The sequence below is a fragment of the Melanotaenia boesemani genome, chromosome 4 (genome assembly GCF_017639745.1).
Source record: "Melanotaenia boesemani isolate fMelBoe1 chromosome 4, fMelBoe1.pri, whole genome shotgun sequence".
NCBI lineage: Eukaryota > Metazoa > Chordata > Actinopteri > Atheriniformes > Melanotaeniidae > Melanotaenia > Melanotaenia boesemani.
The window spans coordinates 28,653,667-28,681,536 of NC_055685.1; the positions used below are offsets into that span (position 1 = coordinate 28,653,667).

Sequence of the window (27,870 nt, forward strand, 5' to 3'; positions counted from 1 at the left end):
ATCAATTCTAGCAAGACTTTTTCAACATTAAAGCTTAAAGTCTTTGAATGGCCATAAATCACTGAAGCAGAAACATTAAGATTTCATTTGGTACAATTTTATGAAACTTGGAAAAATGAAGAGAATTTTTCCCCACACCATAGAATACACCTTATGATCCTTAGTTTTGAAGATATAGCTGATATATAAAAAACTAAAAGTATATAACTTCAAATTCAAATAAAAAAAAACATTACATAGTTAACTAGACATTTTTTAACTGTAGTCACCAGATGTTCATATGGAATGAAGTTAAACAAATTGCAGTGGCTGTCAGACTTGTGCTGGTGTTTTGAATTTGTAGCTCATTATTTGTGCAGATGCTTTGCACATTACGTGCTCTCTACTCATACACTGATAGGCCAATGTTCAAATGGTGCTCTGCTGGAAAAAACTGCATGCTGACATTTACATTGGTATTTACATCATTACAGAGGGGTTACTTGGATTCATGTAGAGTAATAGCTCCTTTCAGATAACACTGAGCCAACAAAAACTGTTTAGGAAGGGTTAAAAAAAAAAAAAAAAAAAACATTTAAAGTGTTCCACCAGCCTCCAAAATCCCCAGATACCAGTTTGTTGGGATCTGATGACATTTGTAAAAGGCAGCCCAATCTACAAAGACGGTACCCCACAACTCACAGGGCCCAAAGGGTCAACTGTAATGCTTTAGATGTTCTTGGTCCACACCCCTGACTGATGAGGGCTCTTTTAGCAACGTGAGAATGACCTCAATTATTAGGTCATAATGTTATGAATGATTTATGTATAAGAAACAAGAAGCAGATGTGTAAATTACTTTACTAGGTTTAGGGTAGATAACACTAAGGAGTACACTTTCTGCAGCATTTTAACTCAACTATTATGCTCTTTTCTCCATTTACGTCTCACAGACATACCAGATGAAGAACCAGCATTTCAGCAGTATTGATCAGTAGAAACAAATATTAAGCCTAGTAATACAACTGATTACAGAGATAAATTTTATTTCTGCATGCAATTTCATCTGACACGTTAGCATTGTTACTATTGTCATCTATACATATTTCAGCATTTTGTCTTGTTTAATATCAAGCTAATATCAAGGGCCTCGAGCAGCAGAGTCGAGTCTTGTCGGCTGAGCCAGTGAGAAGCTTTTATGTGAGGTTTCCTCACCAGTGGTCAGTGCGAGAAGGGACTTGTCGCCTGTGTGAGAGGATCATGAACAGAAAATTTCCAGTTAGTTTCTGATCCTGCCGAAGGAAATCAGAGTAGAAATGCATACCTTTGTTCCTTCCTGCAGAGTACTATAAACAGCCCAAAAGCAACTAACATCATCCTTTACTGCTGGTTGCCATTGGCAACCTCAGTTACCATGGCGACCGCAGCTCCATCACAGTGTGCTTGAGGAAGGTCTTGCTACGCTGCACACAGAACAGTGAAACATTTCTGCTCTACTCAACTGTGTGTCTCCTTTTTTTCTATCATGCAAATATAAAAAGTCTTGCCCTGAACTCTCCTGTGTATAACTCACACACTGTTAGTGTCAGTGCAACAGGAAGCGCCACCCTGTACTGCGTTTTTAACATTTGCACACACAAAGAATGGTTTGGAAGACAAATGAAGGACAGAATTCTTTGCAGAAAGAAGAGGCACCAGCCACCACACCTCTTTTCCATTCTTTTATTCACTCCACCTCTTCAAGACGGGCTTACACACACACACACACACACACACATACACATATACATATATATATATATATATATATAGATATATATATATATATATATATATATATAGATATATATATATATATATATATATATATATATATATATATATATATATATATATATATATATATATATATATATATATATATAGATATATATATATATATATATATATATATATATATATAAATATATATGTGTGTGTGTGTGTGTATGTGTGTGTTTTATTTATGGCTTTACGTTCTGATGTAATTTCCAAGTAATTTACATAAGATGCACGTTTTCCATTGAGAAGGAGCAGTTGGGGGAAGCACCCATCAGAGGATGTTTGAGTTACACCAGAAAGGTCCCAGTGCTGCAGCACCTCCCATCAGCTTTCTACCTCCCCTGACACATTAACATTAATGTGCTCTACAAGAGATACAATAAAATGAAGAATATTTTACTGTAGTAAAACAGAATTAGCAAAAATATTGACACATAAATTTCATTTACTAGTCTATATCCAAGAAGCTGATTTGAAACTGACTCATTGAGGCGCTTAGTGTATAAAGTTACTGACAAAACATTAGCAAGCATACAACTAACAGAAACATTTCTTGCCATAGTAAAAAAGTTATGGATCATGTATTATTTTAAGACATTTCATAAGAAAAAATAACAGACTAGGTGATTCATAAATCTTACTATAATAATCAAATTTGTCCCTTTTTGTTCTATACTGAAGGCCTTCATGTCATTGTGTAATTGTTAAAAAATACTACAAATTAGGTCGCAATTACACACATAATGCTTCTGAAATGCACAGACTGAAACAGCATCAGATTACCAGTTACACTAGTCTGTACTTAAAACAAAAAACTCAATTTTAGTGACTAATATTTCTGCTTGAAAGAAATATAGAAGTGTAAACAAAGTCTGTGTGAGCAGAAAAAAAATTGTTTGTGTCTAGTCAAGCAGGGAGGGCTCTGAAGGACGAATGACAGTGGGTCTGTTGGGTGCAGCCGGAGGTCTTCTGCTGCAGGGAGAGATAGGGGAGGAGGTGCCAGAGGAGGGGGGGGAGAAAACATGCATGGATATATATCATTAAAAAGTCATGCACCAATGGCTCCCAAACCACCAAAAAGTAGAAAATACAGTAAAACCCTTCACCAACAGCTGCAACTGACAAGATGCTTTAAGCATAAGAGGATGCCGCATGCTGGGAATGGAGAGATATCTTGTTTTCTGTGTTTACTACCATAGTTACCTGGCTACCTGGTTTTGTTTGGTTAAAAAGCTGTTAAAAATAGTCAAAACTGATGTTAAGACAGAGGGAGAGAGAAAGGGAGAGATAAATGGGATCTTAAAGGGGGTATTAAATCAGGCTTTTAAGGAACAAGATAAACAGATCCATATGTTGGATTGGATTACTGAATCTGAGCCCATCAAGTTTCTGCACACTGCAAACTGCATTTACTGGCAAAGTCAATGCACTTAGCTTGAATTTAAATAGAAAAAAAAAATCCAGGGAAGCTTATGAACACGTTTAAAGTTGTTGGAGACAACGTCTAAACCATCAAAAGGAAAAAAAGATATCAAAGATATATCATATCAGATATGAAGAGAATCTGAGCCGTAGACAGTGTTATCAAAAATTTTGCATAAGTGTATTACTGAGACAAAATTATTATTATTATTATTTATTTATTTTTTTAATATAGTTGTAGGAAATATCGGTATATTGCTACTGACTGAAACGTTACTTTTTGGGTTATTCCAAATTTTTACATCAAGCCCACGAAGGACACGTGTGAGAGTGTGTATTCATGTTTGCATAAAAAGTCATACCTGGGTATTCCTGGTGGCAGAGCTGGTGGCACACGGGCTGGCCTTGATGGAACAAGAGGTACAGCAGCAGAGTTGACGTCACCTGCGTAGGCCGACGGAGGTCCTGGTCGGGAGGGCACAGGTGGTGCCCCAAATGCTGGTGAGGGGTTTAGAGGTGGGGGAGGACCAGGGGTGGGCCCCCTCACTGCTGGGGGTCGGTTGGGAGGGGGTGCCGTTGATGAAGCAAGACGGGATGCCGGGGGAGGACTGGGACAGAAAGGCAAAGTGGTATTAAAGACATCCAAAATTTAATTTGATTTTAATTTGAGTAAAGGAACAGTCCATTTACAGAGAGGAAAATGGGAAACGTGCAGCAATTTACCTAAATATGACCAAATATAAATAGAAACGCAGGTTATGAGACAAAAAACAGAATTTGTAAAGTTGTAAGCTTAAAAGTCAATATTTGGTATGAGCACCTTTGATCTTCAACAGTCTAACTCTTTTTAGAAAAGTAATGTAATGTATTTTGGGTAGAGTTCAGGAATAGTTTTAGAGGTTTATATAAAGGACATTTCAAAGCTCTTCTTTGGAAGCTGGCTGCCTGTTGTTCTGTTCTATGTCAAGATATTTGACACTGCTTCAATAATGTGATGTGGGATATGGGGAGGATTGGTTACTCCATAAGACCTGTTGCCTTAGATTTCAAGTCCAGTTCTTGTGTAATTTGACTTTCTGATGAGGCTTCAGTTAACAGATGATTCAACTAAAGAGTCAAATAAATCTCATAAACTGTGTGAGATCTTTACTAGAATTGTTTCCAGTGATGACCTTTTTCCTAAGGACATCACTTTAAGATGCACACTCGCTTTTTCTAGGTATGCTACGTCTTCTTTTGTCCTCTACCTGCCCAGTTTTTTATTTTTTAAGGACACTCTTCAAACTACTCTCATATGTCAGGTTTAGGCTGAAAACTTATTAAAAATAACCTTGTTATAGTACAAAAATACCATTTAATGTCTGTCAGTCTGTGTTGTCAGGGGCACTATTTGCAGATGCACCTGAGTAAATGGAAACTAATTATGACTCAAAGTGACCAATGAGATACTTTGAAACTGGTTATTCATTCCTATAGTTCAGGTGACTTTTTTATGCTTTGCTTTGTTTTGGGATGCATATCTGCAACAGTTTCAGGTGCTGTTCAAAAATCTTGGACTGTAACATTAATACAGCTCTGCTGGCTAAATTCTCCTTTATAAACAGATTTTTACTCTTAAAAGCAGACATATTGAAAGTGTATGCAAGTTAAACCTCAGGCAACAATGCATCACAATAATTAGCTATTAGATGCCCTCTAGTGGGCATTTAGTGTAATAACACTGAGGTTAAAGATAATCTATTTAAAACTGAGAACATGACAAATTTATTACAAATTGACTCTAGATTTTAACACCTGAATGTGTCACAGATTCTTATTTAACTTTTTTATTTTTTAAGTATGTTAGTGTTTGGTTGCTTTTTATTGTTTACTTTATAATTGTCACCTTGGCTCTTTGGCAATCCAGGTGTCATCTACTGGTGGAGGCATTGGAGTGGAAATGGTGGATGTGCTGATGTCACCGATGATGACAAGAGCCTCTTTCAGAGCATGATACATCCTCAGCATCTCATCTCTCCTCTGAGCCTTCTCTGCGGACTCCTCCATCAAGCTGCCCTGGTCCCCGGCCGAGTACAGGTAGGCCAACAACTCAGAGTGGATGAAGTCCTTTGCCTGGACATGGGAGGAGCATAAAAAGGTCTCTGATGTAGTTAGAAAAAACAGAATAATACATTAGCCCTGAGTTAAACACATATTTATTTATACTTAATTACACTTTCTGCCGCACTAAAAGCTGATAGCACTTTTTTTTTTGATGGTCAGGAACATCTGCTCACAGCTGCTGCAAAAACAGAGCCGAGAGCAACAAACAAATGAAACCTTAACAGAAAAAGAAGCGTACACTGTTGATCATGAGGTGCATGATGGTCTTGGGCATGAGGTCTCTGATGGACTTGTTGACGATGCTGATGTATGAGTCCACGAGGTTGCGGATGGTCTCCACCTGGCGTTCCAGCTGCGGGTCCATGGAAACCGTGTCACTAGGATTTAATGCCTCCTCGTTTTCAGACTGGAGGATACAGAGACCAGATGCAGAGAGAGAGAAAGGGACATAGAAACAGACATGAAATAATGATTCATCGAGAGCTCAGAGAAATGTGTCTGAGTATGATTAAAAGAATAAATGGCATCACTATTTTCTGACAGTCTGAACAGTTTTGATCAGTTTACACGTGAGGAATCTGTTTTTAGCACGTTTGTCCAGGTAGTAACTTGAGGTGAGCAGGGTATAAAACCAAAACAAAGCAGCACTTTGTTATTTTTGACTGCTGGTTGGTTGCAGCCTCTCAAATCTGATTAACAGACAGAAAGAGCTTTGGACAAAACTCTCAAATCAGAAAAAGAACAGCTTTGGATGTGTCAATTAACTTGGTTTTTCATATTTGGTTACACCTTCCAAAGGTATAAAAACAACATTTTAGAAGTGAATACACTGTAGAGCACCTGATCTTTCTCTGGGTAAACACCAGCCCTGAGGAAGGAAGCCTTCCAGCTGTCAACATCCTCCTGAGTGTCGCAGGCCAGTTCGACCTGACGCAGGTCTTTGTACACATTCCTGAGGGACACACACACACACACAATTAAAGATTCAAAACAAAAGAGCACAAGAACACGTGATGTTTTAGAACACAAAGCCACACAGACCTCTGTTCAGTATTGAAAATGGCAAAGACGTGTTTGCTGGACATGAAGCCCTTTTCCACATCTCTCAGCTTCAGGTTGTCAAGAGGCAGCATGTACTTTTTTTCTTTCTCCTGGTGAAACGGCCAGTGATGTAAAATACTGAATCATTTTCCTTCAAAGGCACCAAATCATCAAAGTAGTGCCAAATGAAAAGGTAAAAATGAAGTTTTCGGTTTCTCATGAGCAGCTTTACCTCCTCATCTTTGTACCAGGAGAGAGATTCTGCAGTCAGGACAAACCAGTAATCCTTGGACCCTCCCTTCATGATACTGATGTTGATGGTAAGCCAGCCTCTCCGGATGACCTGCACACAAGAGTCAGCACATCAGTTTACTGCATTACACATTTCACATCCCAAGAGAGTATCATCTACTGCACAGCAAGGAAATAGAATACTGGAAAAATCTACTTACACGGCTAAATATACAGCATATTCTCTGGATTTAAAATTGCACTATTATGGGTCAAATTAAGGAATTACAGGGGGAAAAAAATTAGGTTTTCACTTATTCTCTAAGGAGTAAAAGTCTGAGCAATAGGATGCTAATTTATCCTGCCACAGTTCACTCACTTGCAACAGAAACAAACCCTCTAATCCCTCCAAAAGATTGGCTGTAAAATGATAAAAAATGAAACTTACACCTGCACAATTCTAGAGCTGGTGGAGACCCGAGTCAATCCTGAGCAGTTGACAATTTTTCATTCAAACCAGTATCACATTTCTGTGACTACTTCTTCATCAGCTGTGTGATGCTACTGTGGAATTCACAGATCAGCTCTGGACAAATAAGCCATGTTTGATTACCAATAACCACAATCAATGAATTCTCCCTCTCTGTCTGTGAAACCTGTTTCTGTGGCATCACAACCGACCTACAGTTTGGTCAACGGTAAGGACATGACTTTTTATTTCTGGGTCTTCTCAGCTTTATGACATAGTACATACAAATTTTACTGTAGCTGACAAGAAATATTTCAGTTAAACTATAAAAACAAACAATATAATATACACTATAAAAAATAAATAAATAAAAACACACAAAAAAAACTAACATCTGTAATAATAGGAGTGCTGCAATTTAAAATCAGATGTCAGCCATTGGTTCAGGAGAGATGTGTATGGTGGTGTTTTCAGATTTATTCACTTTGGGAACAGGTCTAATAATGTAACATGTTTGGGCTCCCAAAATACCGGTTCCCTGTAGACGAAACCTCCAAACCACAAAAATCTTTAGCAGACACACCTAAACTTCTCCGTGTAGACATGGCATTTACACCACAAACGGGGTAAGTCTTCTCTGTATCTTTCTCTGTGACACAAGAATCTGATGTTACTAAAAGTATTCAGGTATGTTAACATAGTTCCACACAAGTTTTTCTCTCTGAAGGAAAATACATGACAGCCTGATTTAGGCTTGCCAAGTTGCATCAAACCACGAGATCTCTGGACATGTCTTCTTTGACCAGAGAAGACCAAAGTAAACATGTTTGACCATGAAGTACAACAACACAACAGGACTCCAACACAGATGAAAATCCTGAGGAAAGCCTAAAAAAAATGAAGGTGCTGCAATGACCAAGTCCAAGTTCAGACCTCAACCTGAATTAAATGATTTGGTGGGACCTAAAAAGTGCTGTACATTAAAGAATACCTGGAAACCTCAATGAACTGAAACTATGCTAAACCTGTCAGTAATGATATAAGAAACTGATAATATCATACAAGTTATTGCAGCTAAATTTAGTTTTAGAAAACACTTGATAAATAAAGACACGCAGCGGTATGTCATGTGTTGTTGCTTATTTGACATTGTACTTAGGTCATTTTAAGTTATTCAGTTTATTTGTTGTGTTAATTCCAAAACAAAAGTCATCTCAAAGTACTTTAAAGACACAGGCCAATTCGTGCAAATTACAATCCAATTAAATCCCCTTCATTATCATCCAAACTAGCCCAGGCATAAATGAAAGAAGCTGTAAGCTGGCTGGGACGTTAAATTCTTTTTACTTGAATTAAACTACATAATCACCATGAAACTAATCATTTCCAGAGACAGACAAAAGTAGTCATTCACAAAAATGCATTTTACACCTTTAAACTGCTCCTTGTAACTCAGCAATATTTTAATGCCATTAAACCTTGAGCGATTTAGTTAGATCTCACTGGATTTACCCTTCTGGTGGGAAAAATACCTATAAAAATACCTATAATCTATAAACACACAGTAAATCTTAGAGGGAAGCAATAATCTTATTTGTTTCTTAAAATAGACCTACAGTTTCACTTTTATTTCCCTCTTCTCCATCAAAGAGCACAAATCTTGTTTCCCGACATGGAAACAATTACCACCCACCTAAACAGGAAGCAAGTGGCACAACGCTTACAGGAATCCCTCCATGAGCCGTTTATAAGCGGGAATACAGTAGGAAAAAGAGAAGAGGATAACAAAGAGACGAGGCAACATGACAGAAAACAGCATGAAAATATGAAGCAACAAAAAAATAATAAAAAACAGGAGAGATGGGGTAAAAAAAAAACAAAAAAAAAACACGATGAGACAGAAAGAATGCAGGTGCAAACGTGTGAGAGCTGTTGAGCAGATTCACACTGGTTCTTTATTCACCTGATTGGGCATGACTCTCTTCTTGGTGACATTAGCAGCCGTCCTTTGCTGGGCACTGTAGGAGAGAGGTTCAGTAACATTCATATCAAGGTCAGATCATATGTGTTGCCATTACACAACTTGTCCACTAGGGAGGAGTGATGAGTTTAAACTGCCTTGGGCTTTTAGATGTGATGATAGGTGCTGTTATTATTAGAACAACAGAAAACCAATGTATGACTTCTTTACTCTCGAATATTGTTTTATTAATCCAGTTTTCCTTTCTTGTTATATAATCATAAATAATATTTTAATAATTTTACAAAGATTTTTTTACATTAGATTAATAAATATGAACATTTTCTGATTCAATGTTTATAAGGATTGAATGGAGAAGATTTAGAAGAGCAATTATAATAACTATTTAATTTTATTGCTTAAGCCCAACATTAAAATATACAAAATTTACTATCACATGGAGAAAAGTCTCAAATCCTCACATTTCCTTAAAGAAAAGCTATTAATCCTTTACGAATGAAAATTCCTAATTCATATAAAGAGTCTAACGGCAGTTTTCCGGCAATTAGTCACTTAATCTACACCCCACTGAGTGTGTTTTCATGACAAATCTCTGATGAGTTATTAAACCTGTGAATGTGAGCATCATCAGACAGCAGCAGCACATTTCTGACATATTTCCGGGTGAAAGAGCTGCTAGTCTGAGCTCCATTTATCTGGTGAGTGTGAATTTGTTAAAATGTTGCTAGTTATTAGCTTTGATTTCACTGTGATGAAGGTCCATGCTGGCAACATATTAGTCTATGTGTGTGTGTGTGTGTGGCTGTGGTGTTACTCTCTGTCTTTATCACCATGTGGCTTATTAGGGCTTGGTGATACAGCCAAATTTCTAGGTGCAGCCTAGGGGTTGAGCGTGTTCACTTTGGTGGCAGGACTGGGTCTCTGCTTTTTGCAGGCGATATAGCTCTGCTGGCTTAATCGGGCCATGATCTCCAACTCTGACGTGCGCAATTCCCAAACCAAGTGTGAAGAAGCTGGGATGGGAAGCAGTGAGACCATGGTCCTCTCAAGGTCAGGAATGAGGTCCTACCTTAAAGGTTCCATATTATGCAAAATTCACTTTCTAAAGGTTTTCTAACAGTAACATGTGTCCTCATAGCTGTGTATGAGGCCCAGAAATGAGAAAATTCTGTCTTCTCTCTCACTTGTTTGCTCCACTTTTTAGCATATGTGTGCTCAAACGAGTGAGTCTGATTTCTTTCCCTTTGTGACCTCACAAAGGAAATAACCACTGTCCCCAGTAGTGGATGCTGTTATTGACCCGACCCCCTGCCTAGCTCAGCCTGCCCTCTAAAATCTTTGAGCAGGCGCCAGCGAAGACAGATCCTCTTCCAGAGAGGGACGTGGACAAGCATGAACATTTAAAGGGTCAGACACAGAAACAGCCCGCGCTCAGTAAAGCTCACTAGAATGGCTGAGATTAAGGACCAAGGATGAATTTGGGCTAATACACTTTGAAAACAATGTTGTTGGACCTCTGACACCCATATAAAATTGTTTAAAAAATGTATAATATGGGACCTTTAAGTGGAGGAGTTCAAGAATCTCAAGACGCCTCCCTGGGGAGGTTTTTTTGGGCATGTCCCACTGGAAAGACTCAGAACATGCTGGAGGGACTATGTCTCTTGGCTAGTCTGGGAATGCCTTGGGATTCCCGCGGTATTGCTTGAAGACGTGGCCAGGGAGAGGGACCACCACCTGCCCCCAGTTAGACAATGGATAGATGGAAATGCCCCCCCTCCCCCCAAAAAAAACAACAACAAAAAAAAAAACATCTACGAGTATTTTCAGTCTGTGTATACAGCACATAAAATAAGTATTGAATACATCAATATATTTCTCAGTAAATATATTTCTAATGGTAGCTGTTGACAAAATTCCAGATGCTGGTAACAACCCAAGAAATCAAATCTTGATGTTCTGTTGGTCTCTTCTATGGACTCTGATTATTAATTTCTTTCTATAGATTTTGAACTGGATTAAAGTCAGATGATTGTCTGGGCCATTCTAGCAGCTTAACTTCTCTGAAACCAGCTGGGAATTCCCTTGGTTGTGTGTTTGGGATCTTTGACTTGCTGAAATATCCCATTATCTTCATTATGCTGGCAGAAGGCAACAGATTTTATCAAGAATGTACCAGCACATTTTTCATAAGTTTACCATCACTGCATGCATGTTCCCACCTCCAAACTTAACTGATGGTGTTTTTGAGGTGATGTGCAGTGTTATTTTAACCCAAACATGGTGTATTATGCCATCCAAAGAATTCCACTTTGGTTTCATCTGATCAGACTATATAAAAATGCAGCAAACTAAAAACAAACTTCAACATGCTTTTTCTTCAGCAGAGTCTTGCATGGTGAGCGTGCATACATGCCACGGTGGTTGAGAGCATTACTTATTGTTTTCTTTGAAAAAAATGTGCCTGCTAATTCCAAGTCTTTTTCCCCAAGTGGTCCATGGGTCTTGGATGACACCACTGATGTTTTTCTTTTTTTTTTTTACTCCTGTGTCAGAATTCTTGCAAGGAGCATCAGGCCATGAGTAGGTTACCATGAAATTATGCTCTTTAAAATTATGCCCCCAACAGTGTTACTGGAATGTTCAGAAGGTCTGTAAACAACACCATCAGTATGTTTTGCAATAGTAAAGTTGCAAAGGCCTTGAGAGAACACTCAGCTTTGACATGTCATGAGATGTTTCTTGGGTGACACCTTGGTAATGAGACATCAGTTGGGACTGGATCAGCTGATATTAACGAGGGGCAGGATTTCTTTCTAATTACTGATAGATTTTGGCTGCTGCCTTGGCCTTCTATTCCTTTTTGCATTTCTTTGTGTGTTCAATACACAGAACCTAATGCATGAACACATTAGTTATTTGTATGCTTGGATTACTTGGTTTGTTACCAAGATCTGATAAAAATGTTCATGTCAATAGCCTGTGTTTAGAAATATGTTTACTGAGAAAAACGTTGTGTTCAATACTTATTTTACCTACTGTATGTGTCTAATACGTAGTACCAGTGCCTGCAGTTAACATCTGTTTGCATTTCTACTTTCTCCGATTTAATATATGGCATTTGAATACTTAGTTAAAATCAGTTCATTCATACAAGCTGATTACACAATAGGAAGGCTGTACAATGTTAGGAAATGTGACATGCTGATCCTAAAGACATTCATCAATTAATATTTTAAGTTTATCTTACTTGGCAAATCCGATGAAGTCCTCATGGTTAGTGTTAATATATGAGAGCTCGATGTCAATCAACAGCAGAACCTGAGAAAAAAAAAAGCCCGGCACATTACTTCATGCATACAAAGAAGTGAAAATGTACAGCCATTTAGGTGGGCTGCTTTCTTTAGCTGACGTTCACACTCACCTGGTCCTTGGTCTTGCTGTCTCGCTCTCTGATATATGTGGTGACGATTCTCTCAGTTTCTTCTCTAAGTCGAGGGTAAGAGTCCAACTGCAGAGACACACACAACAAACAAACACACATACACTGCTGCAGATTGAACCACTTAATTACAGGGTACACACGCCTACTTAATACAGGCTTACACAACATCTAATAAGCAGCAACACCCAACCAATCACAGTTAATGCACTTAAACAGGGGGAGGCATGCACCAACAAGTTCTTCATCAGCTTGAGATTTCTTTTAGGCAAACAAGTGTTACTTCCATCCAGTTCAGTTTAAGTAAAACTAAACGAGAAACAGCAACAGCGTCATTAACTGTGCCAATGTGATGTCATCTCAAGCTCATAGCGAGTCTCGACAGAGCAGGAAGGAATAAGGAAGAAGACAGATCGGGTTAAAGGTCAGAAAGACTTGAAGAGTAGACAGGGAGTCATGGATTCCTCTGTTGTTGGGAACAAGGGAACTAGGAGTGCAGAACAGATGTGTGTAATTATAAGGTGGTGCCATTTCTAAGCAGTTAAATTTACCAAGTGTAAGTGGGTGGGATTGGATTTGATAATGAGGCAGGGTGAGGGCTTGGGAAATCACTGATCCAGGTGTCAATGGGTGGATTAATAGGGATCCAGGATCAGACAAGACAGATTTGTCACCGAGGGTCACAAAAGGAAACAACAGGATGGGTGCTGAGCGAAGCCTTTAAGCAGTGGTGAGGGGTAACAATCAACACTGACAGCGGCTGGTTAGTTCGTTGAATTTCTGATTGCTCTCCATCACATTTTTGTCCTTCCATCTTGTCCCTTTCAGGCCTCATTTTTACCTTTTCACTGCACTTCCTTATCAGCGTGATGAGCTCGGTGACGACGAGGTCTACGCATTTCAGACAAGGGTCTTTCAGCTTAATGACCTGTTTTTTCACTATAGCCTCAAACGCCATGTCTGGGGTGAACAGGCCTGTCCTGTGATGAGGCATCATGGGAGTTGGAGATTTGAAATGAGGGCATAGAGGAAGGGAAATGTAATATGGGTCATGGTAAGAAAAAAGATAGCAGGAAAATGAAGAGGCCAAGTTGGAGGGAGTAGTTTAAGGAAAAAGAAGAGTTTTGAGGAATATGAAAAAAAAGAAAAATTGGAATTAGGTTAGTTTTTCTTCATGTTCAGAACAGAAACAAGCTGCAGGTTCTTGAAATTTTAAGCCACAATATAAACATGACTGTGTGGCTAGCAATGCTGGCCTGTCCATCTTTGTCTGAACAATTGCTTGATGGCTTAAAGAGGAATGGTGCAGAAATATTTATATTAAAACTGTCTTTGGTAGCTCCTTGAATTTTCCTGTGAAGAAGTATAGTCATGTTACAATTTAAAATTGGTGGTTTCATATGCCATACCAAGTAAAACTTTTCTGATATTGTTAGCAAAAAAAAAAAAAAAAAACATAGAAGAAATGAGAAACATAGCTATACACAATGTCTAACTGAGCTCATGTCTGTAGCAGGAAATGCAATAAAGCACAAAAAAAAAAAAAAGACTTTATAGTGTTCCCTTTACTCCAACTGTATTGTATGCACATAGAGAAATAACATTCACCAATATATTAATGTTTGAAGTTTTCATTTCTAAAAAACTCTCCTGACACCATCCTTTAAAGGTCCCACTGGCGCCCACTCAGTGATTTTAGAGGGTAAGTTCAGCTAGCTGGGGGTCCACTGCCGGGGGGAATGTTTGTTTCCCTTTGCGATGTCACAAGGGGAAAGATCTGTTTCACCCGTTTGAACACACTTTTGCTAAAAAGTGGAGCAAGCAAGTGAGAGATGAGGCAGAATTTTCTAATTCTTGGCCTCATACACAGGCTATGAGGACACATAAGACCGTTTGAAAACTTTTAGAAAGTTAATTTTTTATAATAAAGGACATTTAAAGAATCTCTATCAGTCAGGCACTATTACAAAGCTACAGTTAGCATGCTAGCACCCAGCTAAAACGAAGTATAGCCTCACAAAGCAATTAGCATGTAGCATGATGGCAGACCTTAAACTGTGGCTTGGAACCAGGCCTGCAGCTTGTTTTGCAATGAACCTACGCAGGAACATGTCACAGATTGTCTGCTTGCAGCACACAGCCTCTAACAGGCATGCCCCAATGCACTGCAGTACAGCCAGGATTTTTAATTTTAATAAACACTTGTTTGCATGAGTAAACAGGACTGTCAAGCTCATTCACGGTCCCTACTGAAATATTCAGCTTAATTTCAAGTTGGCATCCAGACTAATCAGCTTGAGCCAAGTTTCACCATGATGTGATCCATCAGTTTGGAGACTGTCATTCTGAAACTTTGGGATTTTTACAGCCTTAAACTGCATAGCAGGAAGACATCTTATCAGGAAACTGAGGAAACTAATAAAGTACAATTTCATATTTAATTTAAAAAGTGGCGTTAAAAAAAGGGATCATTTCATCCCCCAAATAGATTTCATAAAGGGCTGTTTTATTTAACTGTACTATGGTGTAAACATATTTATTTCTGCTCTCAAGCCAGATGACTTGATAAAATGTTTTTATGTGATGGTTTAAAGGGTCTCCTCCTGAGGTTTGTGCTCGAATTAAATCAGCTCAAGCAAGGTGGATAACTCACTTCAACCTGCAAGAAAATTCATATTTTGTGTCCACTACTAAAAAACATGTCTCTACTGACAACAAGCATCCACAGTATTCTTCTAGTCTTTTCTCCCTTTTTTAAAAAATTATTTTAAATAAAGACTCATCATGCTGGCCCTTTGCATACTGGTGCAGAGGATAAAATTTACATCACACATGTCTTGTAAATAAGTACATACAGAACATGTAAAGTTTGGATTTGCCAGTAGCTGGATTTTTCAGTAGGGGTCCTCAGTCCAAGAAAAAAGAAAAAAAAGTCTAAAAGCACATCATTAGAAAAACAGGAATGTCTACTATTAGAACCGACGTAGAACCTGGCAGCACCAACTGTGCATGGGCATGCCATTCTGGCCATGCAGTGATACCTTATTGGTGCACTGTCTGACTGTGTTGATGAGCTCCTGGATGACCAGGTCGATGCATTTCAGACAGGGCTCTTTCAGCTTTATGATCTGCTTTTTCACTATGGCTTCAAACGCCAGGTCTGGGGTGAACAGGCCTGTCCTGAAGGACATACAGATAACACATTGCATGGAGACATGGAGACACATGAAGAGACCGTGAACCATCACACAGACAGTGTAGACCCGGACAGACAGACACTGAGGAAGAACAAACTAGGAATACGAGAAACTGGAGCTGAACACAAACATGAGGTTGAAAGGAATCCAGCAGCTAATAAATCAAAACTGGTCACAGATAAAAGAAAACAAAAACATTACAGGCACATCATAGACAGCTGACAGAACGGTAAGCAGACACATACGTGTTACATGTTTTTTGTGGGTGTTATTTCATGCTGGTTCAACTTGCCTGACTCCATGGATGTTCTTGATAGCATAACTGATTTCTTTTCGCAGCTCCTTCTCATCAAATTCCATCTATGACACAAAAAAATAGATTTTATTTACTCTGGTCAAAATGAATTGTCCTGGAATCCTGCATTGGAGCAAGAGGGTATAGGCATGAATGGGTGCATGGATAAATAATTAATTGGACCCTTTAAAAACCTTGAAAATGAAAATATGGGGGGCGGGGGGGTCCTGTAGGATCAAAGAGCGTTTGATCTACATGCTATCAGTATTTTAACAGACTGCCCATTAGTACTGTAAATACATTACTCTTGAGTCACTTTGTTTATTTTCTAGTTAGAGACACAATAATTCTTTCATTATATTTGCAAGCATTTCCTTTTTAAAGAAAATGAAATGATACAGAAAACGAGAATAAAAACTAAAGCTTACCTTCACCAGCTCGAAGGGAAAGCGCTCGTGAAAGATTCGGTTGATCTTTGCTCCCCCGGACAAGTTGGAGGTGTCCACCTGGTCTCCAGACCCCTCTATGCACTTCTCAAAGTCCACACCAAACTGCTGCACCATCCTACAGATTTTACACCATAGATTACTTATAGATTTGTCTCTGTGTGTAGATATTTAACTCTTTAGTTAAAATCTATTTTGTATATGTGTGGATCTGCTGGATATGTGTGTACAGTAAGTACAGACTGAAGCAAAGCCTTGGTCTTGCGTGCAGGATCATCGGGACGAAAGTTCTTGTACTCCTCCACTTCCTTCTCCAGAGACAACAACTGGCTTTGCAGCTTACTGCGTAACCCTGGCAACGTGTCACGGATGTGGTTGGTGAGTTGCTGGAAAGAAATAAAAGTTTAAAAAAATACAAAGAACATGTTAAATTGAAACATATGTGGTACATCATCAGTGACCATCTCTGGTCTAATAAGCTATTGCTACCCAAAATGAAGCTTAAAGTGGCTGACAGTGCATGCATGTGTATGAAGTGTGACTAACCTGATTGAGAGTCTTCTGCAGGTGTGGTGTACCCATGCGTTCTGCAATGTGTCTGTATGCTGGATGAGACAAGAAGAACTTTCTCTCAGCAGCCAATGCAGCACGGATGTCTTTCTTTCCATCAATGTCCTTTTGACTGCGGTTCACCACTCCAATATAACCTGACAGAAAAACGCAAATAAGTCTTTTAAAAACTGATAAACATGAAATTCTGCACAATGGGATTTAGTCAGGGAGGTCGCATTCAGATACAAAATCTCTTTCAGGGACTCCTGGTAAAGATGGCAGCATATAACTAAATGTTACAAATGTTCATACAATAAAAACGACATTTATAAAACTACATAAACTACATAAAACTGTAGCAGGTTTGCTTTTGGGCAGTTCTTTAAAACCCTTTTAAAAAATTTAAAGGCATCAGTGTTAGCAAACTTATGGGGTTTTGAAAGAATGAAAAATGAAAAAGAAATCAATTCTTAGCATTAAAATTTATTTATGCACATCTTTCCATTTATTACTGCTGACTATGTGCACTGTCCCTGCCTATTGATCACTGCTTGAATTTATCTCTCACAGCTGCTGGTAAAATTTATATGAAGCAGCAAGAAATTCAGTCAAGCCTGTCTTCAACGAAGGCAATAAGAAGTCATTTTCCATTACAGCTGAGTACCACCTCAATGTGAGTGGGGTTGTCATGGCAAAGCACCTAAAAAGTCCTGCAACGAGGTGATGGTACACTTGCTGCTCCGTCTATGGCTTTTAGTCAGACTTAAGGTAAAAAGAGGAGAGCCCGAGAAGGCTGGAGGCGGCTAAATAAAAAGTACCGTAAAGTATGGAAAGGAGTCACTCTCATGACTCTTTCAGTTATGTCACTCCCTGACCAATCGCTGGCCTGAAGTCTGTACATGTCACATTTTCTGCTCGACTCAGCTTGCTGGAAACCTCTGCTAAGTAGGTGCTAACAAAGTACCAGGTACCAGATGTTACTACCTAATGGAAAACCTAGAAAACTGAGTTGAGTCAAGCAGAGTAGGTACTAGCAGAAAAAGGCCAAAAGTGTCTTAATACTTTCAGACTGCACTGCATTTAAGTGTGTGTGGCGTTACCTCTGCGGAGTGGCAGTAGTTTGTTTTCCAGGATTTCTCGTGCATCTGTTCCTTCATCCATCAGATCCAACTTTGTGATCACACCGATGGTTCGGAGCCCTGGCAAGTGTTACAATGATGTTTCCATAGCAACATGAGAAGCAAATTTTCAGCACACATAGACTCTGTGATTACCATCCAATAATCTGCAGTGAAAAACCTAATTATACATCTGCTCAATGTATTTATTATATAATTCTGCCAGGAAGTATTTTAACTATCTAGATTCTTTTTTCACTGGGCAAAGATAGATACAAAAACAAAGTGTTTTTGTTTTTGTAAGTGCCAGTGTATTGTACTGTTACACATAAAAATCCTACAGGTTTGAGAGTCAGCTTACCCTGAGGGTCCACCTCCTTGGCAATCTTAAGGGCATCAGAATTTGCCAAGTCTGTGTTCGCTGGAGTGACGGCCAAGATCAGGCAGCTTTCCTTGGTGATGAACAGCATCAGCATATCTCTAATCTGATGCTCGATGTCCGGAGGCTGGTCACCCACAGCCACTTTGGTCATCCCCGGCAGGTCAATCAGGGTCAAGTTCAGCACTGAGAGAAGATAAGGGAAAACAACAGGATGTAATCTGTCAGAGAGAAGTTGAAAACGTGCACTAAGAAGGTGGGCTTTTCTTGTATGTGTGTGGGTCACCATTAGGGGAGTAAACACGGAGGTTGATGGGGATAGGGGAGATGCCCTTGTTGGATCCTGTGAGCCTGTCCGTCTCTGCTTCAATCTCCATACGGACTTCATCAAAGTCCACAAACTTGCGTCCCTTGCAGTGCAGGAACTCTGCATACTCTAAATGGTGAAAAAAGAAAATCCAAGATGGGTTCAATGAAACTGTGCAGCAACATTTAAGATGAGTATCAGGAACCAGTGCCAAACTAGTTCTGGTTCTAGACTGGTCAGTGCCAAAGCAAGATAAGCTCAAGACAAACGGTATCTCTGTTAGCATTTATGCAACCTAAATTCTTCCTAATGGCAAATGATGATGATGATGGTGTTGCAGGAATATAAGATGACTATATTTACATTCCATCTCTTCTCTCCCATGCGGGGGACTTGAGTTCGATTCCCACAGGGGACATATAACAATGGGGTTAATATTAACACCTTCCAGTTGGGTGCTTGGACCCTTAACGCTACTGTCTGCTCTCAGATGTAAGTCGCTTTAGAACAAAGCGTCTGCTAAATCAATGTACTAAAATGACTGTACTACTTTCTGCTCTCCAGTTATTTGTGGCACATCAGTCTTATAAATGATTAATGAGTAATCAATAATCAGCCTGAAACAGTTCTAAAGTAAAACTTTCTTCCACAAACAAATGTTTTAGAAATTTGCAAATTAACTTTTTTGAGTTATTGCTTTATCTTGGTCTTGTAGACCTTTAAGGCCCATTTATGCTCAACACAGACAGACGGATACGCAGACAGACGGATACTCAGACTGATGGATATGTAGACTGACGGACAGTTTCATCCATCTTCTGCGTCAGTTACGCACGTAATTTGGTCTGTTTTCAGGGAGCTTAGCTATCCGTCGCTGTAAACAACTTTGTACCGGTGTGTTTACACCACCAAAAAGTTTGACAATAATATCTCAAATAATAATAATTTCAAACAAGTTTTTTTAAAAAACATGTTCAGCCATCTCCTATTTAGACACCATTTGAATATCAATCAACATCATCATATTGGGGAGTGATGTAAATGAAATAAATGCTAAACTTTTCAGCATTTCCAAGAAGAAAATTTAACATCTGGTGTGGTTTCTTGAAATTCTAACTAATTTGTGATCCTTTGGACACTGAGGAAGTTTATCAAATTATCTTTTTGATTCACTGATTCAAAACCAGAAACGTAAGTGAAATCTTGACCATTCAAAGACAATATAAATGCTACAGATGTGATGTGAGCACACCCAAACTTCTTTTGTGAATAATGGACGATGTGTCTTCTGGACTAAGAAGAAGACGGATCACACAGCTTGTTATAAGCACTCAGCATGTGTGATGAAAGTACAGTAGTAGAAATAAATAACTACACCACACACAAAATTTAGGTGAAACCTACGGAAAATGTAAAAACTTCACACTACACTGATATTAAATCATAAATGTAAGGCATTTAGGTAGAATCGCACAATGAGTCCTGCAACTCAAACAATTTATTGAAGCAAAAACTAACAACCACGGTAGGTAATATAAGATTTAAATGTCTCAAAAACATGTCATGTATTAGGCGTCATCTTCGCCTGATGTCTAAATTTGACAGTATGATAAAGAGGACTGTTTAAATACACTTAGTGGTTGGTTTATAGGTCAGACACACTGAACAGCATGTTGTGCAATAAATAAAGTAGTGTATATCTAACAAGAAAAAAAATCAAAAAGTATTTGAGAAATTATGGACAATTATCAGATTGGTAAAATCTAGCTAGTTCCTTTTATCTCCGTTGGTAAGTAACCCCCCCGACTGTGGTGTAGCGGCTGAAATCAAGCCGGTATTTCCTCCCTTTCAGTGGTTTTTGTGGTTCTTTGCATATCATTTAGTTATGACTTAACAAGTAGAGCACCAAACCTTGATATAGCAAGTTCAATTTTACAGAAAGAAGCTGACTTAACACAAAGCACTTGACAGTAGTTTGTAGCTCTTTATGGTGATGCAGGTACGTTTACATAAAAGTTATTATAAATCTCAAAGAACTAAAAAAAAATACAAAGATTTGCAAGTCCTTGCAATGTTTAATTTAATTGAAAACAACACAAATACAACATATCAAATGTTAGAAATGTTGTAGTTTTATGGAAAAATGTACGTGCATTTTGAAGTTGGTGCAACAAAAGACAGGAAAAGTTTGGTAATGCTACCAAGCAAACCTGCTGGAACATCCCACGGCTAGTCAGGTTAGAGGTGTTAGGAAAGACTGGGAGGGAAAATGTGACCGACTTCTAAGCTCAAGCTCGGCAGAGTGAAGTGAAGCGGAGTGGAAAATGGGCGGGGCGGGGTGGGGGATCATTTAATAATGAAAAATATTAACAGATTATAGAAAAACATGTGCTGTTGTCCAACTGATGTTGGTTTCAGGAAAGGTTTTGCTTATTTCAGCAAGACAGTGACAAACCGCCTTCTGCATGGTCCACACAGAGTCTGGGAGCTAAACTGATCCACCGATTACATGCGGCTCATTCAGCTGGAATTCTACGTCAAGCAAGAACAGGAAAATATTTTGCTGAGTGGATGCAAAGGACTTGCCTGCTTTACTGTTGACCAGCTGGAGGATGAGAGGACGACGGGTAACAATGCCAGAACCTCTTGGTAAAAAGTCCCTACAGGAGAAACAGAGGTTACATTAAATACACAGACTCCATCAAAACTTGTCAGTCTCAACTAAAATAAGAGTTCATCCAGTAGAATTGAAAGTAGAAATTCAAGGCTGTTAGTTATATGCACAGGCCTCGCTGAAGACTGACTTACAACTCTGTTCATTATATAAAAAACGAGATAAACAAACATCTCTGTCCTTTTTCATTATATAGACGCTCATCAGAATGGAAACTCCTGTTCAATAGAATTGTGATCATTTCCAGGTCAGCGGCCTCACATCTCTCCAGGCAATGAGAATATGGCTCGTCTGCCTTTCTGTCTGTGTGCTTGCCAAGTCAGCTGCATGGTCTGAGTTTCATTGTGAGGTTAGCAGACCACAGAAACACTAGAAAACAAGCATATATGCTCTAAGGTAATAATGTGCACCCATAGATACATGCTGTGCCTGAAGTTCAGTGCTGACAGAGCAAACAGGATGTTACACAACCTCAATTCCCATCCTGTTTCCTCATCTCTTCCTGTCACTCATGAAGCCACAACATAAATATGAACAAGACAAAAATAATTAAATTATTAAGTCATTTATTCAGGAAACTGTTCTCTGCTGATTTGTGCTGGACTAGTGTGGTAATTTTTATATTTCAGTCTGCAAACTACAAATGATCCAACTTGTTCATTGTGTGACTGATCCAACAACTAAATGGCAACACTTTTAATTATGGTTTCTTATGAGTCTATATATCAAACAAACTGAAAGTCATCTGTGGACTTAAAGTAACATGTTTCCTATTTGTTCTGTTTATTATTCAACGAAAAGCACCAGAAGACAGTATTTGGGGCTCAAGGAGCCAATTTATGAGCAATTTGATGTTTTACAAGCTGAAGAACCAAAAAAAAAAAAAAAAAAAGTTAATCAAAATTTGCAATAATCACAAGTTACACACGTGCTTCTGACATTTCTGGCCTCACACATAAATATTAAGCACCACCTTCTTTGAAGCTTTATCAACTGAAGCAGTGTTTAAGCCTTAACTGTTTAATGTGAATGACAGATAAAGAATTCAAGAGGGAACATTATCTATCAGAACTGATCTTTGAATCTGACTAAACACTGCCCAGCAAACTTAAAAGTGAATGAAAAGTGCACAGATCTCAAAAGCCTGCGTTACATCTCTGCATATTAGTGGGCTAATTAACAAAGATGAAAACAGTTAACAGTTTCTGCGGGTATCTGGTACTCAGTGTGTCATATACACATGACAGTGCAGCTGGTGACATCACTGATGACCCCAGCACTAACACATCAATGCCTCCACTGTCTCCTGCTGCCGCTGCTCGAGACTCAGAGACAAAAGGCGACAGGAAAAAAAGGAGACATAGCTGCCTGATCAACATTCACCATGTCTTGGGCAACACGAAAATCCTTCTGACTTGCTGTCGAGTAAATCTTTCCTTGTATAAGACGTTAAAACACGCAGTTGCTCCGGCTGACTTCAGTAGACTAAACTTCCCTTTTCCCTTGAACTGATTTATCTTAAGCTGTGTTATTCTGTTTTGATAGCAAATAAATGTCACATAATTATTTCCTCCCAAGCTATGATCTGATTAAAGTGATCATAAAGTGTTGGAAAAAAGTAGTATCAATGATATTATTTTTTAATTCTGTCATCAAGGATCCAGAAATTCTTATTGTTCTTCATGATCCCAAACACAGCCGTGCTGGGCATGTAGAGGACAGACTCCAGCTTCATTTGTGTAAATTCCAATAACTAATTGTAGCTGACAATGGCCTAATCAATCACGCAAACAACCGATCTGTTCCACAGCCTTGAATGTAAAACATTCACCTGACCTGTGTGACGCGAGGCCCGTAAAGACATCTTATTTACAGCCTAAACTATCTAAAGGCAAAAATGTTTTTGTAAATGTTTGACAAGATGGCCTGACACGAAGCACTGACTCACAAAAGCAGTCATAACGAAAGTCACGTTAAACTCGATGTATTTTTATTAATCGTTCACCCAAAGTCCCTTAAAAGACATATGTAGCCATTTTCTTCTCATTTATTTATGTCGCTAAATCAACAGCTGTCTTCATGCGCAAATCACGTAGATTGAGGTTGTGAATAGCGGCTCCAAAATGTGGAAAAAAAAAACCATTGGAGAAAAACGTTAGAAACTGGGAGGCACCAACATGCAGAGCGCGTAACCAAGTGCTTAGTTGGCAAGTTTTACGTAAAAGCTTATTGTTTATATTACACAGTTATGAGATTAAAGTTTGAAAAGTTAATGTCACATTAACACTGTGAGATTAATTCAAGGTAACAGGCAGACAGTAGGCTACAACCTCCCGACGAAGTTCTCCAGAACGGAACTTTTCCCTGCGCTCTGACCACCGACGACTGCAATCTGCGGCAGGTCCAAGTTGCAGCTCTGGCCGATGGAGCTGAAGGCGTCCTGGAGCTTGTTGATGAGGGGAATCAGGTCTTCCATTCCCCGATTTCCCATAGCGGCACCTTGGTGAGCCCTGTGAGCTTTACCCTGCTAGTCCCTCGCTGTAAAGAGTCGCTCGTCCAGCAAATCAAAAGTTCTCAGAACAAGTGGGCACAACCTCGTTTTCTTTATTGCACTAAAACACAAGAGAAGAGAGTCGAAAGTTCCGCTAGTGGTTAATACTCTGGTCAGCTTATTAAATGGGTGATTGCATGATACAAACAGCCACATTACGCTGAAAACTTCTGTCATCATCCGGTCAGGCGACACCCATCCTCCGCCGGATTCTGGCTCCGCCTTAAGCGTCAGTTTGCTCTGCCATTGGGCTGCAGACACGTCTGTCAGTGGAAACAGACCGCGTACACGCATTCCTTCTTTTAAAATTCTTTCATTAATGATTTAATAAAACTGTAGTTTGGCTTACAATGTCTCGGATTAGAAAAGTTTTTCATTCACAGAAAATTAGTCAGATCCAGTGAAATAATCTGCCTGATTTACATTTACTCAGGACTATAAGCCAACTCTTTGGCTCGTTTGATGTCACACTGACCTTTCTTTACAAAAATCCCAAAGCTGCCATTGCCCTGCAGCATCCCGAAGCTAAGAAACACATTCCCCAACTCTCCCCAGCTTACATGACAGCTGCATTTAGCTTTACTGTCACACCTAGCAACTGGATATCAACACACTTGCTGTTTGAACATACAAAGGCTGAATAAGCAAAGAAAGAAAGAGAACATTATGCTAGGGAGTGGGGAAAAGAAAGAAGGTGATAGAGCAAGAGATAAGACAAGAATTAACGTCGAACTGTCTTACTGGCTGGAGAGAGCTCAGAAAAGAAACAAGATTCAAACAGATGATGAATTACCCTTAGTTAGGGAGTTATGAACATCTGCCAAAGTTCAGTAGTGCAGCATTAAATGTTTGCTTTGCTTCATTTAATTTTTTGTCCTGCCTTACAATTTCACTTTAAGGAATTGTAAATGTTAAGGTCCACAGACTCACAATTGATGGGGAAAAAAACAGGCATTTAAGGCTTATTGAAGAGCAAACATTTTACATTTGTTTTGTTCCTTTCATCATTTAAATACTGTATAGTTATAATGTACCACTGGTAGAACTGGAAGCTAGCAAAAGAAATTTTGGTACAAATCCAACTTACAACTATAGTTGGTCCATTAGAAAAGCTTCATCTTCAAAAATGTTGACTTACAGTTGTTTTTGATCATCGTATTTGTTTTCTGTGTTTTCGTTTATCAGGACTTTAGTATAAAATCTTTTTTTTAAACCTAGGGAGTAACATTTTCTGAAGTGGTACAAGGTGTGAAAAGTTTGAGAAGTATAAACTATGAAGTACTTGATTTAATCAGATTAATTTCCTGCTGCTGCTCTTTGTTTAAAGTGTAGAATTAATGGTAAAACTAAGATATTGATTTGAGAGACATAGGGACAATACATCAACAGAAATGACAAGTTTTATCTTTGAGTGTCCTTAACACCTCACCAGGGAGGCGTCCAGGAGGCATCCTGACCAAATACCCGAGCCACCTCATCTGGCTCCTCTCGATGCGGAGGAACAGCGGCTCTACTCTGAGCCCCTCCTGGATCACCAAGCTTCTCATCCTATCTCTAAGGGAGAGCCCGGCCACCCTGCTGAGAAAACTCATTTCGGCCGCTTGTATTTGCGATCTTGTTCTTTTGGTCACTACCCACAGTGTGTGAACATAGGTGAGGGTAGGAACATAGATCGACCGGTAAATCAAGAGCTTTGCCTTTTGGCTCAGCTCCCTCTTCACTACGACAGACCGATGCAGAGTCCGCATCACTGCAGAAGCCACACTGATCCGCCTGTCGATCTCCTGCCCCATCTTTCCCTCACTCGTGAACAAGACCCTGAGATACATGAACTCCTACACTTGGGGCAGGACTTCATTGCCGACCCGAAGAAGGCACTCCAGCCTTTTCGGGCTGAGGATCACAGTCTCTGATTTGGAGGTGCAGATTCCCATCCCAGCCGCTTCACACTCAGCTGTAAATCGCTCCAGTGAGGGCTGAAGATCATGGCCTGATGAAGCCTACAGAACCACATCATCCGCAAAGAGTAGAGACCCAATCCTGAGGCCACCAAAGCGCATCCCCTCAACACCTCGGCTGCGCCTAGAAATTCTGTCCATAAAAGTTATGAACAGAATCGATGACAAAGGGCAGCCTTGGCAGAGTCCAACCCTCACCGGAAATGACTCTGATTTACTGCCGGCGATGTGGACCGATCGTACCGGGACCAGACACTTTGTACAAAAGGGTCCGGCACTCCATACTCCTGGAGTACCCCCTCAGGAGTCCCCAGGGGACATGGTCAAACGCCTTTTCCAAGTCCACAAAGCACATGTAGACTGGTTGAGGGAACTCCAATGCCCCCTCCAAGACCCTGAAGAGAGTTTAAATCTGGTCCACTGTTCCACGACCGGGACGAAAACCACACTGCTCCTCCTCAATCCGAGGTTCGACTATCCGACTGACCCGCCTCTCCAGCTACCCTGAATAGACCTTAACAGGGAGGCTGAGGAGTGTAATCCCCCTGTAGTTGGAGCACACCCACTGGTCCCCCTTTTTGAAGAGGGGGACCACCACCCCAGTTTGCCAGTCCAGGAGAACTGTCCCTAATGTCCATGCGATGCTGCAGAGGCGTGACAGCCCTACAGCATCCAGAGCCTTAAGGACCTCTGGGCGGACCTTATCCACCCCCGGGGCCTTGCCACCAAGGGGCTTTTTAACCACCTCAGAGACCTCAGCCCCAGAAATGGGAGAGCCAACACCAGGGTCCCCAGACTGCTTCCTCATCAGAAGACGTGTTGGTGGGATTGAGAAGGTCTTCAAAGCATTCCCTCCACCGCCTCACAACGGTCCCGAGTCGAGATCAGCAGCTCCCCATCCCCACTGTACACAGTGTTGATGAAGCACTGCTTTCCCCTCCTGAGCCACCGGATGGTGGACCATAATCTCCTTCAAGCCGCCTGGAATTCATTCTCCATGGCCTCTCCAAACTCCTCCCATGCCCGAGTTTTTGTGTTAGCAACCGCTGAAGCTGCGTTCCACTTAGCCTGCCGATACCCATCCGCTGCCTCTGGAGTCCCACAGGCCAAAAAGGCCCAATAGGACTCCTTCTTCAGCTTGATGGCATCCCTTACTGCTGGTGTCCACTAACGAGTTTGGTGGTTACCGCCATGACCGGCATCGACGATCTTGCTGCCACAGCTGCGGCTGGCCACCTCAACAATAGAGGCACGGAACACAGCCCACTCGGACTTAATGTCCCCCGCCTCACCCGGGACATAGTTGAAGCTCTGCTGGAAATGGGAGTTTAAACTCTTTCTGACAGGGCACTCCACCAGACGTTCCCAGCAGACCCTCACAACACGCTTGGGTCTGCCAGGCCTGACCGGTGTTACATCCCCAGGCCCTCCGGCCTGAGAATGTAGGTGAAAACATGAATGAATGCTGATTGCCTGTAACTGGATCCAGCTGGAGAGACCCGCCTGTCATGCGGAGGATTGGCCTGCGTCCGTCTCCTCTGGATTCCTTCGCACCGCCCACTCCGGGGATTGGACAGCACGCACCGCACCTCCACCGGCGCGGCCCAATCAAGACGCTGCAGGAGCTTTAAGATGGAGCTGTCACCGTCAATCGGGGCAGCTGTGATTCATGGGACTCACAGTGTGCCAACCTGGGATTGTGCTAGATGCTGGTCTGTCTTTTGGTTTTGTGGTAAACCCGTAGTGGTGTGATAAGCTTTAAGGCTCCCTTGATTTTGGTTTGGTTGCACGATTGTGCTAGTTTGTTAAGAGTTGAGAAAAGACACTCCTCTTTTGTAAGTAATCTGAGTTTGTATAGAAGATTTTGGTTTCTGATTAGAAGAGCTTTTGTTTGTTAGTTTTCT

At 40.2% G+C, this 27,870-nt stretch overlaps 1 protein-coding gene across 6 annotated transcripts; it reads right to left on the reverse strand.

Moving 5' to 3' along the window:
* Positions 1-75: 75 nt before the first annotated feature.
* dnm2b (dynamin 2b) lies at positions 76-24,259 on the reverse strand. 6 transcript variants are annotated; one of them, XM_041982157.1, is made up of 21 exons: positions 24,168-24,259; positions 23,788-24,069; positions 21,370-21,443; positions 18,763-18,912; positions 18,459-18,662; positions 18,080-18,178; positions 16,974-17,134; positions 16,671-16,813; positions 16,410-16,545; positions 15,979-16,046; positions 15,531-15,669; positions 12,472-12,558; positions 12,298-12,368; positions 9,030-9,084; positions 6,599-6,709; positions 6,367-6,476; positions 6,166-6,277; positions 5,564-5,731; positions 5,108-5,334; positions 3,585-3,830; positions 1,938-2,772 (listed from the first exon to the last, which is right to left on the reverse strand). In XM_041982157.1, exons 2-21 carry the CDS (start codon positions 23,946-23,948, stop codon positions 2,703-2,705), a joined length of 2,592 nt encoding a protein of 863 aa, XP_041838091.1. In that variant the 5' UTR covers positions 23,949-24,069; positions 24,168-24,259; the 3' UTR covers positions 1,938-2,702. The 6 variants fall into 6 exon arrangements, with proteins under 6 accessions (XP_041838093.1, XP_041838092.1, XP_041838091.1 ...); XM_041982159.1 differs by lacking the exons at positions 1,938-2,772; positions 24,168-24,259 and adding an exon at positions 76-1,224 and having other exon boundaries at positions 23,788-24,150; XM_041982158.1 differs by lacking the exons at positions 15,531-15,669; positions 24,168-24,259 and adding an exon at positions 13,331-13,469 and having other exon boundaries at positions 1,937-2,769; positions 23,788-24,150.
* Positions 24,260-27,870: the final 3,611 nt, after the last annotated feature.

Excerpts from the sequence above, each read along its gene's own strand:
- dnm2b (XM_041982157.1), bottom strand. The coding sequence starts at position 23,948 with ATGGGAAATCGGGGAATGGAAGACCTGATTCCCCTCATCAACAAGCTC. Across the intron at positions 18,179-18,458 it reads CAAGGAGGTGGACCCTCAGG|GGCTCCGAACCATCGGTGTG; the intron begins GTAAGCTGACTC and ends AACACTTGCCAG. Across the intron at positions 16,546-16,670 it reads AAGACCAAGGCTTTGCTTCA|GATGGTGCAGCAGTTTGGTG; the intron begins GTCTGTACTTAC and ends TAAAATCTGTAG.